The 18378-nt window shown below is 38.0% G+C and overlaps 1 protein-coding gene across 1 annotated transcript; it reads right to left on the bottom strand.

Moving 5' to 3' along the window:
• Positions 1 to 4205: 4205 nt before the first annotated feature.
• LOC310929831 (acidic mammalian chitinase-like) lies at positions 4206 to 6943 on the bottom strand (the record flags this gene model as incomplete). The annotated part of the gene is made up of 11 exons (XM_083892680.1): positions 4206 to 4477; positions 4618 to 4750; positions 4851 to 4967; positions 5062 to 5244; positions 5492 to 5615; positions 5695 to 5819; positions 5894 to 6059; positions 6238 to 6294; positions 6442 to 6649; positions 6759 to 6785; positions 6919 to 6943. The coding sequence occupies 11 exons, from the start codon at positions 6941 to 6943 to the stop codon at positions 4206 to 4208; spliced, it is 1437 nt and encodes a 478-aa protein (XP_083748806.1).
• Positions 6944 to 18378: the final 11435 nt, after the last annotated feature.

An 18378-nucleotide genomic window follows, 5' to 3' on the forward strand; every position in this document is an offset into this window, starting at 1 on the left:
ATGGTGATATGTTGTTGTTGACTGCGCTTGACAGATTCAGACTGCAGGACAAAAGACATGTTATACTGGAGTGTCTGCCTTTTACCTCCATATCAATGTCTAAGAGGAATTCATGTTAACAGCTGCAGTCAAGCTTTAACACTTAATGTAAAACGGAAAACACTTGACCGTAAGTAAGTAACAATAAGGTAGTAGTATAGTAATAATTTGTAACAATGGTGTAATATTACAGTAACGTGATCTTATTTCGATAGTAATCACCTAATAACTTGGTCAATAGAAAGCATATGTGGTAATGATCTTTGCGTGACAATAAAGTCATTACTTTTGAAATAATATGTTATAGCTGTGTTATTATCTCCTTATTATCACACTATTACCAGACTTATTGCCATAATTTTACCTCCATTTTACACAATCATTACCATATTTTTACAATGTTGTTACTATACTGTAGTGTAAAGTGTTTCCCCCTACGGTCAGAATGGCAAAATACAATCCAAATCTTGGGTTCCATTTCAGCAAACTTCACTTGCAGTATTTATTGTTACATGGACTTCTGCAATACAAGGACACTCGGCTCTTTTAAACTTTTCAAGGACGTCATCATTCCACTCTTTGATAAGCAGCTTGTTGTAGAAGGCACAGATCAGGTGGGTGAAAAGAACGCATGCACGCGTGAGGGAACTTTGAGGGATTATTTTCCCTTGGAAATGCACCTTGGGACCAGATGTGAGAACTAAGCAACAGTAGCTTAGTTTGGCCTGTGGCCTGTACAGTTGAACAATGAGGTGTGACAGGCCTGTGATAAATGGAGCCAATCAATAGAATGATTGTTAGAAGTTGTTCTGATAAGAACCAGCAAAGATTGAAACATGTATGGATAATAATTGACTCAGTGTAGTGGTCCAACACTCTGCTCACTTAAAGGGGAAGTAAGTAGTTTATAGTGTCATCTAGAGGAGAGGCTGAAATTTACAACAAAGACCTGCTGCTCTGCTCACCCCCTCCCTTCCCTGAGCGCTACGGTATCCGCAGCTGGTCAAATGTCGTCCTCGTTGTCTTTCTCCGTGTCAGCAGATGAGGTTCGTGAGGTGAAGGAGAGGGCGAGCTACTGCGGCCGTAGCAGACGAAGCGGAGAGAGTGGAGGCGGGACTTCCGCTACAAGTAAAGAGACGCTTGTTTTGTTCTCGCGCGTTTGTCCTTACAGGCTCCGGTAGAAACATGGCGTCTCGCTGCTAACAGTGGGTATGCAACCGCGGTCCGCGGTCATGTTATTTAACATGACTTTTTGAAACACTACGAAAATGAAACAAAAACTATTATACAGCGACTAGACAATGCAGGAGCACATAATATGTATAAAAAAGTGGATTTTGGGTTATATAAACCCATAAATACTACACACTGTACCTTTAAGGCCAGGTTGTAATTTGGGTCAGTGCACAATTTGTCAAATCATTAAAATTAATTGGCTGATAATTTTTTTTCTTAATTTTTTCCAAATAAATTACACGATCAAGACTACACCACATTAACCAAGACAAATGTACTGTTATGTGAATGTTATGAAACAACTGTGGGTGGCGTTGCTCTACTTTGTACATTAGATTAATTACTTTGATAATGTATCTGTCAAGTATTGGACATCTGCCCTGACTATGGACTATCAACATGTTCCATTGCTGCCCACCTGTTTTTTTATGCTGACATGGTTGTGGTGCGGTTTAGTTGGTGCCGTTTGCTGTCGTTGTTGTAGTCACAAAAAAGGGGGTTAACGCATTCAAGATAACTCTATGGAACATCGACGACCATTTGAAAACATAAAATGGGCTAAATAGTGAGAAACATTACAACATTCTCGAGAGGAAACCCAGCAGTTCACACAATGGACATACAGTACGCTGATAAGAAGAGAAGAGAGGATGCACTGTTGGAGATTTTACAATAATATAATTACAATAATAAAAGCAGCTGGTGGTAACCTCATTACACTAAACATTAAAATGATATATTAAAACAGTATTCAGCAATGAGTGGTGACTTCATTAAGCTTTGACTGGTTATACTAAAAAAATACAAAGCCAATGCAAACATGGAGCTTACAGTTGGGTTCTGCTGAGACCTCTTGACAATTTCAAGTATATGATGTAGCGTTTCTATCAATAAGTGCTCATCAATATGGACTAAACAAACTCATTCACACAAAACCTCATATACCTCACTACGTTACATTAGTACACAGCAATGAAGGATTTGCAAGAACCCCCTTTAAATTAAGATTACTAATTACGTACATAACACCATAAATACACAAACCAGTTTATCTAGTCCCCGTGCTTCTCACATGCTTTGGTTTCATTTAATGTAGCAAACTACCAGGTCCCATTGAGTGCATTTACATGCACACTAATAAACTGATTACTGGCAATAATCGGGTAACTGAAATAAACCATTTAAGGTGTATACATGTCTCTAAGAAATCAGATTATTGACAGAAACCTAGGTGTTAAACAGATTTTTCAAAAAGCGATAACGGCAATAGACTGATAATGAAATCAGTTTATTCCGTTTACATGAGCACTTGAATAACCTGACACTACAAAAACCCAATAATAATCATCAATTATCTACTATACATCCAGTGTCTTGACCAGGTAAACTTCTTATTCTAAAACACAGAAAACCCCACACACACTTTAAAATAAAACACAAACAAATACAACAGCACCATGCTTTTCAGCCAGGAAACTGCAACTTAACAACTTTGGTATTGTGTGAAAGCAGTTGAGGCAAAACCTACACACAGCAAAGGTTTGAAGATAATTTTATTGCTCCTAATTTTAGGACAAGGTTAATGTGATATTACTACAATGGGTAGTTTTGATGGAAGGGAAAGTCTCCACTTGCTTTGTCTGAAACATCATGAACCGCACTGAGGTGTTGGTCCTGACACACCCCTATCACTTCCCGAAACATAGATACAAATTACTTTGAGGCACAAACGAATGAGAAATGAATGAGTGAGAAACTGGCACAACAGCTCCCATTGTTACTGATATTGCTGTATTATATAAGGAGTCAAGCTTCACACTAAATCCATTTACATGATACATTTCTTTACATTCAGGAAATAGCTGTCCAACAGCATGATGAAGCAACAGGTACTGTATATTCCAAAGGCTTCATACTATCAACTACTGGTTATTTGCCAGTTTGGAGAATCACAATCACATCAGTGTAGTAAACTTTTCAAATGTAATATCGACTTAGGCGAGCATAGATTTGTATTAAGCAAGTCTTTTGTTATGTAACTAATATCAAATTTTCCCTGTGTCCCTGCTGGCAGCTATTAGGGTGAACATGGTGCAACATTCAGTGCATGTGGTGCACCCAGCAGCACAGTCAGTATACTTCTTTCAAAAGGCACACTTCAAAAAATCTGTACTTTAATAGAGGACATCAATCAATGGCTTCTCCAAACTGGGTTTACTGTGCATTTAAGAATGGAAGTGAATATTTTACCAGTCCATTTCAAAGCTCATATGTGTCTGGCCTCGAGCAACATAACAGGAAAGTCCTCCTCCTGTCTGTACCAAAGATGAAGCTTCAATCTAAAAGTGACTGTGCTTTTGCCATCAGAACCCATGACTCATGGTACAGACTCCCCGAGGAGATGAGCCCCGTTGATTAAATCACATCAAATTATATTTGTTAAGCGCCACTCTACATTATCTCAAGGCACTTTGGATAGTAAGGCAGAAACCTTACAATATTACAGAGAGAAAAGCAAAACCCAACAGTTCACACAATGAACCAGAACTTGGTATCGGTGGAGAGAAAAACAGGACGCTGACAGGACCAGACTCAAAGATCTGCCTAATTTTTAGTGATTGTGGTTGTTTGGGGTGGCAACAGTTTCACAAAAAAATTTGGAGCAGTCCTTTATCTAAGAAAATCTAAGAAATGAATGTGAACTAGAACTACTTTTTTGGGACTGCAAACTTAAAAACTGTGAACCAGCTGATTTTAATTTACATGAATTAAGCAAACTTGCACAACACTGCATCCTGTTAGTAAAAGTGTATTCATACAAAATATAGAAACACAGAATGACAACAAATGATTTTTTACTTGCTATATTAGTTTTTTATTTTGGTGGAGCATTTTGATTTCAATTTCATTTTTGAATGGAATCTGTCCACTTAAGGCCACACACAGCACTTGCAGCCGATATCAAAGACAGTGCCGGCTCCACAGTTCTTCAGATAGGTTTTGCCATGTACACATTCATAGAAGCTGCTGCGATCATCTGGGTTGGCATAAATGCCATCAGCCTTGTTTTCGCAGAACTCTTGTCCTGGTACGGGGGGTTTGGTGGGGACTGTAGGTTTCTTGGTTGTGGTAGTAACACCAGGTTTCTTGGTTGTGGTAGTCACGCCAGGACGCTTGGTTGTGGTTATGGTTGGAAGCGTACCTGTGTAAGGTGAAAAAGACAGAGGAGATCAGAAAAGTTTACCACTCTGTTTCACAACACCTGGCTGATTAATGCATTTTGTTAAACCTTGAAAATCAATGATCACTTTTGCTCCGTAAATATTAAGAGGCAAGAATTACCATCGTTGACGAGTTTGTTTAGATGGGTCAAGAGCGGATAGGTTCCTTGTCCACAGAAATTTCCGGTAAAATCATCCAGATCCAATGCCCACACAAATGCACCACCAAACTTCATGCTCTTCATGTATTGGACCTGAGAATATTGAGCATTTTAGTTAGCCAGAAAGTAAAGACATTTTTATTCTATTTTAAATATCGTGATATAGGAATTCACTCTTTATGGTTGTAACTACCTTGATCTCAAAGCTCTCCTTGTTGTCAAATCCCACCCACTCACTGTTCTTGCTGGCAAAGGGAACCTTCTGGTCATCAATCCACTCAAGTGTAGTGCCCTTCAGGAAGTTGCAGATCTGCAGTGACAGATGATGATAATGACATTGGATTGCTCCATGTACCATCTCTTCTACTTGCGTTGCTCTGTGTTTCTTGTTGTTCACACTTTACCTCATAGTAGGACCAGAATCCACCTTCACGTGTGAATGGACCAGCTGCTGCACCACCACTAGCTGGGGCTCCAAGACCAGTGTTTGATGAAGTCAGACGGAAGGTACGACCATAAGTAGCAAATCCCATCCTCAGTTTGTCCACAGGGGTGCCTTTGTCTCTCCAGTACCTCATGGCATAGTCCTGAAATAGAAATGAATGGATGAAGGATTTAGACAATAGGGCTTATTTTCAGTGAATGTTTTACCACACACTCAAAAATCAATTGTTATTTATAACCACTTATTAGAAGTACTGATTAAAATCGTCATCACCAATTGTTCATTATGGCAACCATCTGCAATCCTACTAGTTTTGTTTGCGACTAATTCATTTGTGGAATGCCATGCATAAATGACTGCACAGTTTCATCAGTCATTCAGTCTCTTACCGTGTTGAAGTAAATGAGGTCACCATTGTCTAGTGAGCCTTGGTACAGGGGGCTGTTGTGCCCAGTGGTTCGCTCCCAAGTTCCATGGAAGTCATATGTCATCACATTAATGAAGTCCAGGTACCTTAAATGTAAATGAAATCCAGATTACAACAAATCAAAACAAGGTTTAAAAATAGCAAAAAAAAAAAACGCATCAGTACTTGGCAATCTCAGCAATCTCATATCCACCGTCGATGGTTCCCTTTCCAGCAGACACTGCAGCAGTAAGCATGAGTGGTGCTTTTCCGGTGGCCTTGCCCTCAGCTGCATAAGCTTCAACAAGTTCCTGCAAAGCAAGACAAATTGTAAGACACTTTCCGTATATTTGTATATGCCTGTTCCGTTTGGCTAAAGACCTACTTTGCAGAGCAGAGTGAATCTGCCCTTGTCCTCTGGGGGACTTCCTCGAGCACCAGGATACTCCCAGTCCAGATCCAGACCATCAAATCCATGCGTCCTCAGGAATTTGATCGAAGACTGGATAAAGGTCTTACGATTGGCTGGAGTGGAGACCATGATGGAGAACCTAGGGAAATGTGTTGAATGCAAACAAAAACTTTAACTTAATTGTACTCCAAAAGTTTGATTTATTTATATCTCAGAATAAGGAGTTTATTTATTTCTAGTTTTACTGGTCCCATAGATCATGCAAACTCAATAAGTGACAAATTCAAATATTCAGTAAACAAAACAAAAGTACTCACCTAGCTGAGCCAAAGTTCCATCCACCGACAGCCAGCAATGTCTTCAGGGCAGCATTTCTGTAAATCACATGAACGTTATGTATTTATATAGCATCTTTCATACATATAAAAAAAATAAGTAAAGACATAGATGTAGTTCAATTCATTTCATTCTTTTATATTCTAAACAAGAACATTTGATACTGTGTTAAGATAAGTTCTTACTTGCTCTTGAGGCCATTGAAGGCTTTGTACAGGGTTTCATCATTCCATTCATAAGTGACCAACTCGTTGTTGTTGTTGATGATGGAGAATGCATAAATCAAATGGGTGCAAATGAAGGGATCTACGTTCGCGGGAAAGTATTTCCCACCTTCAGGTCTATATTGGGACCAGTTGGTAAAGTAGCACGCCAGCTGATTGTTGGCAGTTGCTGGAGATCGGTAAAGGAAAATGTGTGGTCAGTCATTCATCAACATGTAAAGACAATTTGGTCAGTATCAGTGAAACTTTCTTGTATGTTTCTTGTAAGTGTAACTTACCCATATGGCACATCACCAGGCACAAACCTTAAAAAATAAAGACAAACATTTGATATTTGTATCCTTGAATGTACAAAATATATTATCATTAACAATATTTATTAACTGTTTGATATTTCATTGAGTTTTGAGGTCATTGAGGCATTATGGTGATGTTTACCTGCGAGGATAGTAAGCTTGGTCATCTTGTTTTTGAAGTTCACCACTGCACGGCCTCTTCTAAGATACTAACAAACAAACACAAAGACAACAAAACAAATCATATTAATGGAAAATCATTCATACTAAAATCTGGCTCAAAAAATTTAAACTAACAGAAAGAACAGAACAAGATGTGAAACACTGGCTGTATATTTATATGTATATATCTAACTGTCTGGAAAAGGTTAAAAAGGTTAAACATTTCACATAAATGCTAAACTTGTACTGTCTTCATTAATTCATTCTCTACTGCTTTATCCTTCATATGAAGGCTTACCTTGGGCTTCGAGAAGACAAAGGTGTAGAAGATTTCCAGCTTCTTATATACATCATGGTATCACCAACTGTAAAGGGGGAGGTGAGGACTTGGTAGTCCTCAAAGGGATTCAACTGGAGTAAGGAAGGGTAAGATAAGATAAGTACCATCATACATCAAATGATAAGTGGTAAAATATGGCAGGCTATAGCAACAGCAGTAACAAACTCAAAGATATGGAAGTCATAATGGGTTAATGACATTGCCTTTGACTCATACTGCTCTGTGCACCACCACCTCTTTATAAATCAGTCTTTGTTTTCACTATTTAATCACTTGTCAAGTGTTATTGATGATTACCAATGCAACGCAGCTCAACAATGTCCTTGAATTGTCCAAGGACATTTTGACCCCATTCAAACTGAGTATGTACCCAGTTTGCCAGTGATCCGATCAGTATAGGTCTGACTGATCCTACTGCATCCCGAATTCATGCTCAGATCCGATCACAGAAATCACATTCAGTGGTGGTTTAAGGACCTCCACTCAGGACCACATCGTGGTCAGAGGAGATGCATCCAGGAAGCATTTCAATGCCACATGTAAACAGCTGTGGCCATGATCAGATCACTGAGGATAGATGTTAATCTGAATGTACAGTATATCTGAACGGGGCCATTGTCACCTCATATTCACTTGCGTATTTAAAATAGGCTGTGAGTTGTAACAGTGATAACAGTGAGAAGTAAATCAGAAAAAGAGTGGGGGGGTTCACCTGTTAGAGCTGCTTCCCACTAGGCTGAGGCCTTCTGCAATTGGCTCCAGCCCTTTGCAGCATATTTAACCCCCTCTCTTTCAATCTCCATTGTTCATGCGCCTATTAATTAATGAACAACAAAATATAGTGAACAGAAAGAAATGTGAGGAACATGAAAGGAACATGAACATGAAATCTATGTATTGAATCTTATAGGACTACTCTTGCACTTCGCAATACACACAACTTACATCGATGCATAGCTGTGGTGATTTTTGTTGTTGACTATGTCATTATTGCACCTTTTTGGTCACTGGTCACTCTGATAGCAATACTATCAGACCTGACAGGTGAGTGTTTGAGTGTATACAGTGTCACCATAGGGGTGGCGTGGGAATGACTAGGTTTTTGACCATGTAGTATTCACTTCTAAAATATTACATGTGTTATTACTTATTTGTGCTTTCAGTCATACTCCAACCTTTTGGGTGCAGTGCAGACATTTTGCCGGGTGACACTGTTATACAGGTAAACCCGGAAAAAAAGCAAATAACACCATTCCCAATGACAGTGGCTACCAGGGTATGTGATTGAAGTGGAAGTGAGGACATTAAATGGAGGACTATGGAGGACTATCTCTATGCATTCTAACAGGAATGCATAGAAAATGATACATATAACCCCCAAATTGTCTTGTTTGGAATAATAATAACAGGTTTTTGAGGAGTGGAAATGGGGTATAACAACCATGTTTAAGATGTCATGCACAACAGTTTTATCAGCTGACTAGCCTCACTGTTCAGTTTTATCTCCAATTTAATTTCAACCTCCTCATGTAAATATAATAAAAAACAATTAGGATTTACATGTTATTTTATGGAACAGTTGATGAATAGCATTGCTATTACTATTCTCGCATAGTGGTGCCATGGATACCATTCATGCTTGTATTGGCGCAATAATTGCAGTGCACCTCACTGTCAGTCTTCCCTTTCACATGCGTACAATGCAGCTTTCTTTCTTTTTTTTCAACAATAAATGGCCTTGCACCACCTTATTTGACGAGGATAGGATTTTGATACTTGAAGAACATAACAGGTTGTTGTGGTCATTGGGTCGTGTGAAAAAGGTTGAGGTCTAAACTGGGGTGATCGTTCCTTTGCTGTTGCCCAGTTTTACTGCACCATCACTGGCACTTTTCAGATCTAAACTCAAAACTTATTTTGTGAGAATGGCATTTAATACCATGTAATCCTGTGTGACATCATTCTTTTACTCTTGATGTATACTTTCTTATTATTATTTTATTAGTTTTATTCCTATTTATCTATCATGTTATGTAAAGCACTTTGGGTGTCTTGTGGGTGTAGCATAGGGCCATATAAATAAATATTGAGCGATTAATTATCATATTTTTTTGTTGCTATGGACACAAAGATAAGGATTTGAAACTATCACAGATCATTTACAATTAGCTTCAAATAATGAGATCATAAAACATAAAACACTGACTCTCAGTGGAAACAAACAGTGGTCTGTGTGAAGTCCTGTGTTTACTGAGTCACCTGTCTTCCCTTTTCACTGCTGTCATAAATGCTTGTTATTTGAGGTCATTTAACACTAAAACATAACTAGGTTATCATAAGCTGTGGTACAGATGACCTATGGTGCCATGTTTTTTTCCATCTGCATTGATGGCATCAAACCTAGAAATGTCACTGTCACAATACCCTCTGGTCATCAAATAAAACAAATGATGTTCATCACTAATAAAATGCATATTTAATTGACCTAAACTGTCCATGCAAGAGTAGCATTACCTGGAAAACAGCTGAGCTTTGGATTGAAATGATATTGATGGAGTAAAGAGAGAATAGGAAAGGCACGGTTGATTGTTGTACATCAGTGTTTGAAGTGGACACACTGCTCGCTCTGTGCTTTTGGTGTAGAAGACTCAAGCTTGCGTTGGAAAGGAAGAATCTCTGTTGTCATTATGCAACCAAAATTGCGCAATGGAAGTGCGAGGTCAGACGGAGGGTTGATCAGAGCTGCTGGGACTAAGCACGCTTCCGCAAGGGACCAACCAATGTGCCTCATAATATTACATTCATACACGTTTTTGATGGTGGGTGGAAATCAGAGGAGAAACCCACTCAGACACAGGGGTAACATGCAACCTCTGCACAGAAAAATCAGGCTGTGATTGGATGATACCAGCTGATTTCACTCACATGTGCCATGCTTTATCACCCATTTTACCCGTTTGACACTATATTCTATTGAAGAAGCTAATGAGACCATTAATTACTCCGGAAAATGTACTGAGATTGCTGTGAGTTGCCCCTGGTGGCTATTATATATATTCTTACTTCCTGGATAACTTCAACTGGCAAATCAGAGGACAACATCCAAAGCTTCAATCGGTGCTAAGAAGGTTAACTACTCTGGACATGCTGGATATGAAGTTCTGATCCACATGGACCAGAACCCAGTCTGTGTCTGATGGCACGATGAGCGGTGCAGCTAGCAACTAATGATGCACGCCTAACAACAAATAAGTTATTCATAATATTAGTGGCGATTAGATAACATTAACAAGCTAAGATATTTCAGTAGTGATTACAGCGGTATTAAGTTGACTCCATGTAATAAATAAAACCCCCACATAAAAGGATTCTTATTAGGCTTCAGCTCAGCACCCGAGTGATTTGTGAAGCTGATGCTTGATATGACTGGGAGTAATAAACATGTTATGAAATAAAAGTATGTTCTTGCTGTTGGTCGTTTTGTCGACTGGTGTGCAATTTGAATAATAATACATGATTGAACTACATGACATTGTAAAGGTTCGGCACTAATGTGCAGTGAAGTTGCAGTTGTAGTCCAACCCCATTAAGAGGCTGTTGTTGGAAACACTGTGTCTGATAACGTACAGTATCATTAATAAATGATTAATCTTATTATTGATAAAATTGTTATATAACTCACTTTCTCATGTCATGTGTGACAGTGTAGCGCCTCAGTCCAATCGCTGAAAACACCCTGTCTTATCACTGAGTGCTGCAGAAGCAGTTCCATCCTCATAAAGACATCATTTAAACAGCAGTATTATTGATGACAACCCCAATTTGTCCTTGAGGATCACAGCAGACGGCCGACTCAATGTCTAGCACAGAAATGATATATTAATAATATAATTCATAACTATATATTAATAATATTTACATGTCAGAGTGAATTTTCTGAAACAAAATCATGGTAGATGTCTATCTAGATGTGCATGCCTTGCATGTTTTATGGGAGGTATTCCATGACGCAGGATTAAGGGAAAGTCTTGCTTATTTCTGTTTCATGGCTCATGGCTTAACAATCACCACCCTGTTACCATAGTAACAGGTGAAAAAAGTCTGTTTTGTGTAGCTTTGTTTCAAAGAATGTCCAAAAGGTGGGAACAGAAAGATTGTTCCTTCAGATGAATTCTGGGCTCACGCTACTCTTGACATGTAATAACATTATAAAGTCAAACATTAAATGCAACAAGTGGCAACATGAATTTAAGTCAGACAGAAAGAGACAAAGAGTATGTGAGTAATTACTACTTAAGTAGACATCTGACTGTAGTACTTTTACTTGTGAGTAAAATTCAGCAAGGCGTATCTGTACTCAAGTAATGAAGCTATGTACTCTGTCCGCCTCTGATATTAAACCCATAATATCACGGATATAATTGTCTCTGACTAAGAATCATGCTCAGGTTTATCTGCATCAATGTTATCTGTAATGTAACAGAGCAGTGATGTTTGCTGACAAATATTCATATAAAGTATTTGTCTTGATGGGCCTTCCATAATACTGCAGTTTCATAATGTACCACAGGGGGAGCAGTTTTGCACTCAAAATTGATGGTTGTTTTTACTTAGTAAAAAACTATTTTTAGAAGCTGTCAGCATGGGACAATACATGCTACAGAGGCTATAGGTCTAACCTTAGTCAGTGGTAAAACTAAGACTTTATTGGTCAGCATCACAGCACCTTGAATTGCCTTGTGTATGAATTGTGTTTTATAAATAAACTTCCCTTGCCTTTAATTTAGCAAATTCCCTTTCTTGGGGTGAAATCGCATATTATCTACCCATCGAAGTTAAAGGTATTTGGCAGCGAGGGATCCCAGACGTACAACACGGCGAGGGAGGCGGCGGCAGCCCTTCACGCACGGGGCACGCTCAGCGGAGTTCAACACCAAGGAGACCAGGGAGCCAGGCTACAAGCCGAAGACACACCAGGAGCAGCATCGTTTGAGGAGCATGGGAGGCAGAGAGAAGAATATAAGACTGCTGAGGATCTGCTGAAGGAGATGAGAGGAAACCTATCCGAGCCCTAAAGGTACTGTGATAGAACTTGCCCGACACAAACAAATGCATATGGACTGAGACACACACACACACACACACACACACACACACACACACACACACACACACATATACACACACACACACACAACTTGCACAAAGATGAAGAAAGGACAAGGACATTTTTTGGGGGGGTGGGGGGGGTATTCACAGTGACATATATAATGCAGCTTGTGTTTGATAAGCTGCTGTTGCTTTTTCAATTGGGGCAATTCTTAGAGGCCCCAGATTCCTATTTTTGTTTAGGGAATCATCAATCTACAGGCAGTCTTGTAGGGACTGCTACCTTTGGAAGTCAGGTTTTCTTTATTTTTGTAGATGGGATTTATGTATGTTGTTCACTTTTTATGGTTTATCACAATGAGTTGAAAAGTAGTAGGACCAAGGATTTATTAACTAACAAGGAAGATATAAAAAATATTAATCAATTGTACCTGTCAAACCCCTCTTCTAATAAATGAAAGCTTTAAATATAATTTCATATAATGTGAATGGTATCAATAACCCAATTAAGCGTAAGAAACTACTAGTAAAGCTTAAAAAAGAAAAAGGAGAGACACATCTCGTATCATCAGAACATGAAAAGCTTAAGAAACTTACGAATGCCCAGGTATATCACTCTTCATATAAATCTTGTAGAAGAGGGGTTGCAGTTTTAATAATGCCTCAAACAGGTTTTACACTGAAGAAATTAATTGCAGATAAAGAAGGCAGATATGTAATGGTTGTGGGAATGATTGAACATGTATTGGTTTCATTTATGAATGTTTACAATCCTCCTGAAGAAGGTCCAGATTTAATTAAAAAGGTTGTTGAAATGATTGTATTGGAAAGTCAAGGAGTCACTATTGCCGCTGGTGACTTTAACCTCATAATGGACCCAAGTAAGGATACACAAAGTGTTCGACTACATAGTTCAAACCAAGCAGCCAAAATAATGAGAGGAGCTATGAAAGAAATAGGGCTGACAGATGTATGGAGAGCCCTTCATCCGAAAGAGAGAGACTACACCTTCTTTTCAAAATCTTTCTGTAAATATTCAAGGCTTGATTATTTTTTCATGTTTAAGAACCACATATCAATGGTTGCAGAATGTCACATAAAGGAAATTACATTGTCTGATCATGCTCTGATATCTTTAAAATTGAACTTCGACTTAGAGAAAGGTCAGAAGACATGGAGGTTAAACAACTCCCTGCTACAGATAGATGATTTTAAGACTAAAATAAAATTAGCCCTCAAAAATTATTTAGAGATTAATGATACAGGAGAAGTAGACCCACTTATACTGTGGGAGGGAATGAAAGTTGTTTTGAGAGGGGAAATTATATCATTTGCTTCATACAAGAAGAAAGAAAGGGAGAAAAGAACAAAGGAATTAGAACAATCAATTAAGACATTAGAATCTAAGCATAAGGAGACAGGTTGTAGTTCTGATCTGCAATCTTTAAATAAACTTAGAAATGAATTGGATAGATTATTAACTATGGAAGCAGAGAAAGCTCTGGTTTTTACAAAACAGAAATATTTTGACAGCGGGGCAAAAGCAATGAAAAATTTGGCCTATAAATTAAAAAAACAACAGGAAAAATCAAATATAGTAGCAATCAAAAATCAAACTAGGGACGTAATGGTTAAAGGCAAGAGGGATATTGCACATGAATTTGCTAAATATTATGAACAATTGTATAGTTCAGACAATAATTTGACTCAGCAAAACGGAGTTAAGGAGTATCTATCTGGAATAAACTTACCGCAAGTAACAGTGGAACAAAATGCAAACTTCACATCAGCAGTTACCCCAGAGGAGATCATGGTGGTGATAAAAAAGTTAAAGAACGGCAAATGCCCAGGAAGCGATGGTTTTACAGGGGAATTTTATAAAGAATTTAGCAAAGAGTTACTGTTAGTTTTGGAAAGAGCCTTCAATTGGGCACTAAACCACGGTCAGTGGGCAAATACATGGCGTAACTCAATAGTTACAGTCATACATAAAGAAGGGAAAGACCCTACAAGTTGTGGATCCTATAGACCCATAACTTTATTAAATGTGGATCAGAAGCTGCTAAGCAGCATTATAGCAAATAGATTATCAAAGATCATCCCATTTATTATAGACCCTGACCAAACTGGTTTTATCCCAGATAGATATTTATCAGATAACGTAAGACGAACATTGAATATAATAGATTTCTCAAAGAAAATGAACACTCAAACGCTGATTCTTACCCTGGATGCCGAAAAGGCCTTTGACAGGGTGTCATGGCCTTTTATATTTGAAACTTGTAGCAGATTTGGTTTTCATGACACCTTTATCAAATGGCTCCATGCTATGTATAGTAGTTCAAAAGCACAGATCAGAGTAAATGGGACTCTCTCGCATAGTTTTGAACTACAACGGGGAACAAGACAGGGAGATCCCCTATCTCCTCTGATCTTTGCAATCTGTATTGAACCCCTGGCAGCATGTATCAGAGCAACAAACGAAATCGAGGGGGTGAAAGTAGCAGAGCAATCTCATAAATTGGCTTTATACGCGGACGACGTGGTCTTATATCTTACAAATCTAGAAAAATCACTACCAGCTCTTATGGAGGTAATTGATAATTATAGTAATGTGTCAGGATATAAACTAAATATACAGAAGTGTGAAGCAATGGTTCTAGGAGCCCCAGTAAGTAGAGAGGTGAAGAGTAACTACCCATGGCAGTGGGACAGGGATAGAATAAAGTACCTAGGAACTGTGCTACCAGAGAATAATAAATTACTGTATCAGCTGAATTACAAAGACTTGGAAGCACATGTTAGACAGGATCTGCATAGGTGGAAATTAGCTATATGGTCTTTGGGTAGAAGAATAGATGCAATCAGAATGAATGTACTCCCTCGTTTCTTATTTTTATTTCAAACAATACCACTATATATATGTGTGAACACTTTCAAAATCTGGGATACAATGATTGGTAAATTTATATGGGATGATAAGAAACCTAGAGTTAAGATGAAGACTTTGAAAATGCCCAAAGAGAGGGGGGGACTTGCCCTCCCAAACTTGAAGCATTACTATATGGCAGCGCAAATGAAGCACATACGTACCTGGTTAAATGACAACTCAGAGGCAAAGTGGAGATCAATAGAGATGTTTATGTGTCATGGTTCAATAAAAACGATTCTTTTCTGTACAGAATACCAACGAAAAGTACCAGTAAAAGATAATATATCACTTAGAAACACTCTAGAAATTTGGGCTAGAATTAAAAATGTTGTTGAAGTAAAGAAAGACTTACTGGCTCTGAGAGAGATAAAAGAAGACCCTGAATTCATGCCTAACAAAACGGATGATGCCTTCGACATCTGGGCACAAAAGGGACTGACCATTTTTGGGCAGTGTTTAAATGAGAAGGGAATAATACAATTTGAATCTTTAAGTAAAGCATATCGTTTGCCGCATTCCCACTTCTTCCGATATTTACAAATAAGAAGTTATATCCAAAATAGTGAAATAAAAAATAAGACCAGTAGAGACTTACATCCACTGGTACAATTTTTGATAAAGAATTATGATAAAATTAAAGTCCCACATCAAATCTCGGCTGTATATACTATTTTGGAAAATAACTATAAATATCAAGATACAAAGGCAAAACTGAAATGGGAAGAAGAATTGAATATAGACCTATCAGAGGAGAGTTGGAAGGAAATGAATCAGAATGTTCACACAACAACTGTATCGCCGTATTGGAGGGAATATGCATGGAAAATACAATCACGATATTTCATAACACCAGTGCAGCAAGCTAAATATAATAATAAAATATCAGCAAGCTGCTGGAGGGAATGTGGCGAACCATACGCTAATGTTCAACATATATTCTGGTCATGTCCCATTTTGCAAATATTCTGGGAAAAGGTACAGAAAGAAATCAGTCATATTTTAAGATGTGCGGTACAATTAAATATGGAGTATATGCTATTGGGAAGGACCATAGACACACCCCATGAGGAAAATGACGACTATTTGCTCAGGGTGCTGCGTATAACTGCTCTAAAACAAATCACCAGAAACTGGCTTCAGAAAACCCAGCCAACAATAGAAAAATGGAGGGACACCATTCAACAGGTACATCAAATGGAGTATGTAACATATAGAATGAGGGGTAACCTCAGACTATATGAGACAAGATGGGCCAAGTGGTCAACCTACTACAATTGATTTAATCATCATAATTTTGTTGTTGTAACTGTGATTATCCTGCTCGTTGTAATTTTTTTTTTTTTTTTCTAATGTTTATTTATTATTTATTAGTGCCTGTCTATGTGATTGTTGATGTTATATGTTTTTTTTGTTTGTTTTTGTTTGTTTTCTTTTTTTTTATTTATTTCTTTATTTTTTTTTTCTCTTTTTCTTCTTCTTTTTTCATGTGTATGACGTTGTGACTGTTATGTTGTCTATGTCTCGTGACCTTCTTTCATGTGTACATGTAAATGTACAGACACGTGGTGACTTTAAAAATAAAGTACAAAAAAAAAAAAAAAAAATTCCCTTTCTTTCTTGTATCTGCTGAACCATGTACTTCTTTTTTGCCATGAAACAAAAGTGATTCAAACCATGTCATTATACATAGGCTTCAGTTTTCAAAGTTTGTGCTGAATTCTGAGTTCAACTACATGGAGACATTAACTGTTATAAATGACTTTAATTAAATGAAAACAAAAATTATGTGACTAAAAGACTTTTAGGGCACAATGGATTCTTCCCTTCTGGGTTGACAGTGACTACAGTTACATCATAAAGTGAAATGCCCATGCAACATGAAACAAACAATTGCATTAGTCTGTTGAAATTTTGCTCTCAAGCCTTGGTTCGAGAATATAATTTCAGCGACTTTTTGTTCATCCACTCATTTGAGCTTCACGGGTGCATGCACTAAGTTAGACTCTGCCAACTGTGAATTGTGGGTAAAATTGGGCAGAAAATCTTGTAGTGTGTCCCCAGCACACTTTACTGGAACGAATAAGCACTACACCTGTTGATTTGAATTATTTTATGGTTTATTTACGAGTTTAAATGCAACTTTCAACTAAAGGAGTGTGATTTCATTTGCGTTCATAAGATAATGTTGAATAAATAGCAAGTACAATAATAACAGCAAATCGTGGAAAACATACGTGACGTGTGTAGTAATGAAACTATCAAACAAGAACTTATGCTGTCGTGTCATCTTGTTGTTATTGGAAGTGTTGAAGGTGCTGCAAAATATGTACAACAGCAACATTCAGTGTTTCAAAGTGTTACTGCATTCCTAATCCAGAACACTGGAGAGTGTGGGCTGCCACTAACATACAGACCGACACTTCTTTTGTTTACAGAATCAGAAAACTAGCCTCAGTGTTATTTAACCCCTTAATGCCTGAATATATTTCCAATTCTAATCACTGTCTAGCATATGCTAAAGTAAGTGGAGGGTGCTAATTTTAATATAGCATGTGATCGAGATTGAAAATTCGGTATGATGCAAATTCGTAAGGAGCAAGACACTCCACCCATATTCTTATACAGCCATTATTACAGGATGTCGAACAAACAACAACAAACATAATCTGCAAATAACTTCCACAACTTTCGTCACATATAGTCTACTCTGACATATCAGCAAGTAGAAGCAACCACTAAACTGGTGCGTATTCTTTTTCCAACGTAAATGGGGGAATTTCCCAACAATAGCAGGCAAAATCTATGTGTTCTTTCAGTCATTACTTCCCCGCTTTCATCAACCGGATTTAGATTACACTCAGACAGCTAGATGGCGGCAAAGTGCTTCCATATACGATCCCACAAGCCACCACGGCTGCACTCATACTGGAAATTGTTGGAGGCAAATTCGCAAACAATCGTTTTAAAGGGGTTAAAGTGGTTTTGTGCATCAGAGTTTATTTTGTGTTCATCGTTCATTTAAGATGTTTTCAGCAACGAGAATAAATGAGTGATTGAGG

The sequence above is a fragment of the Microchirus variegatus genome (assembly GCF_963457635.1).
Source record: "Microchirus variegatus genome assembly, chromosome: 7".
Taxonomy (NCBI): domain Eukaryota; kingdom Metazoa; phylum Chordata; class Actinopteri; order Pleuronectiformes; family Soleidae; genus Microchirus; species Microchirus variegatus.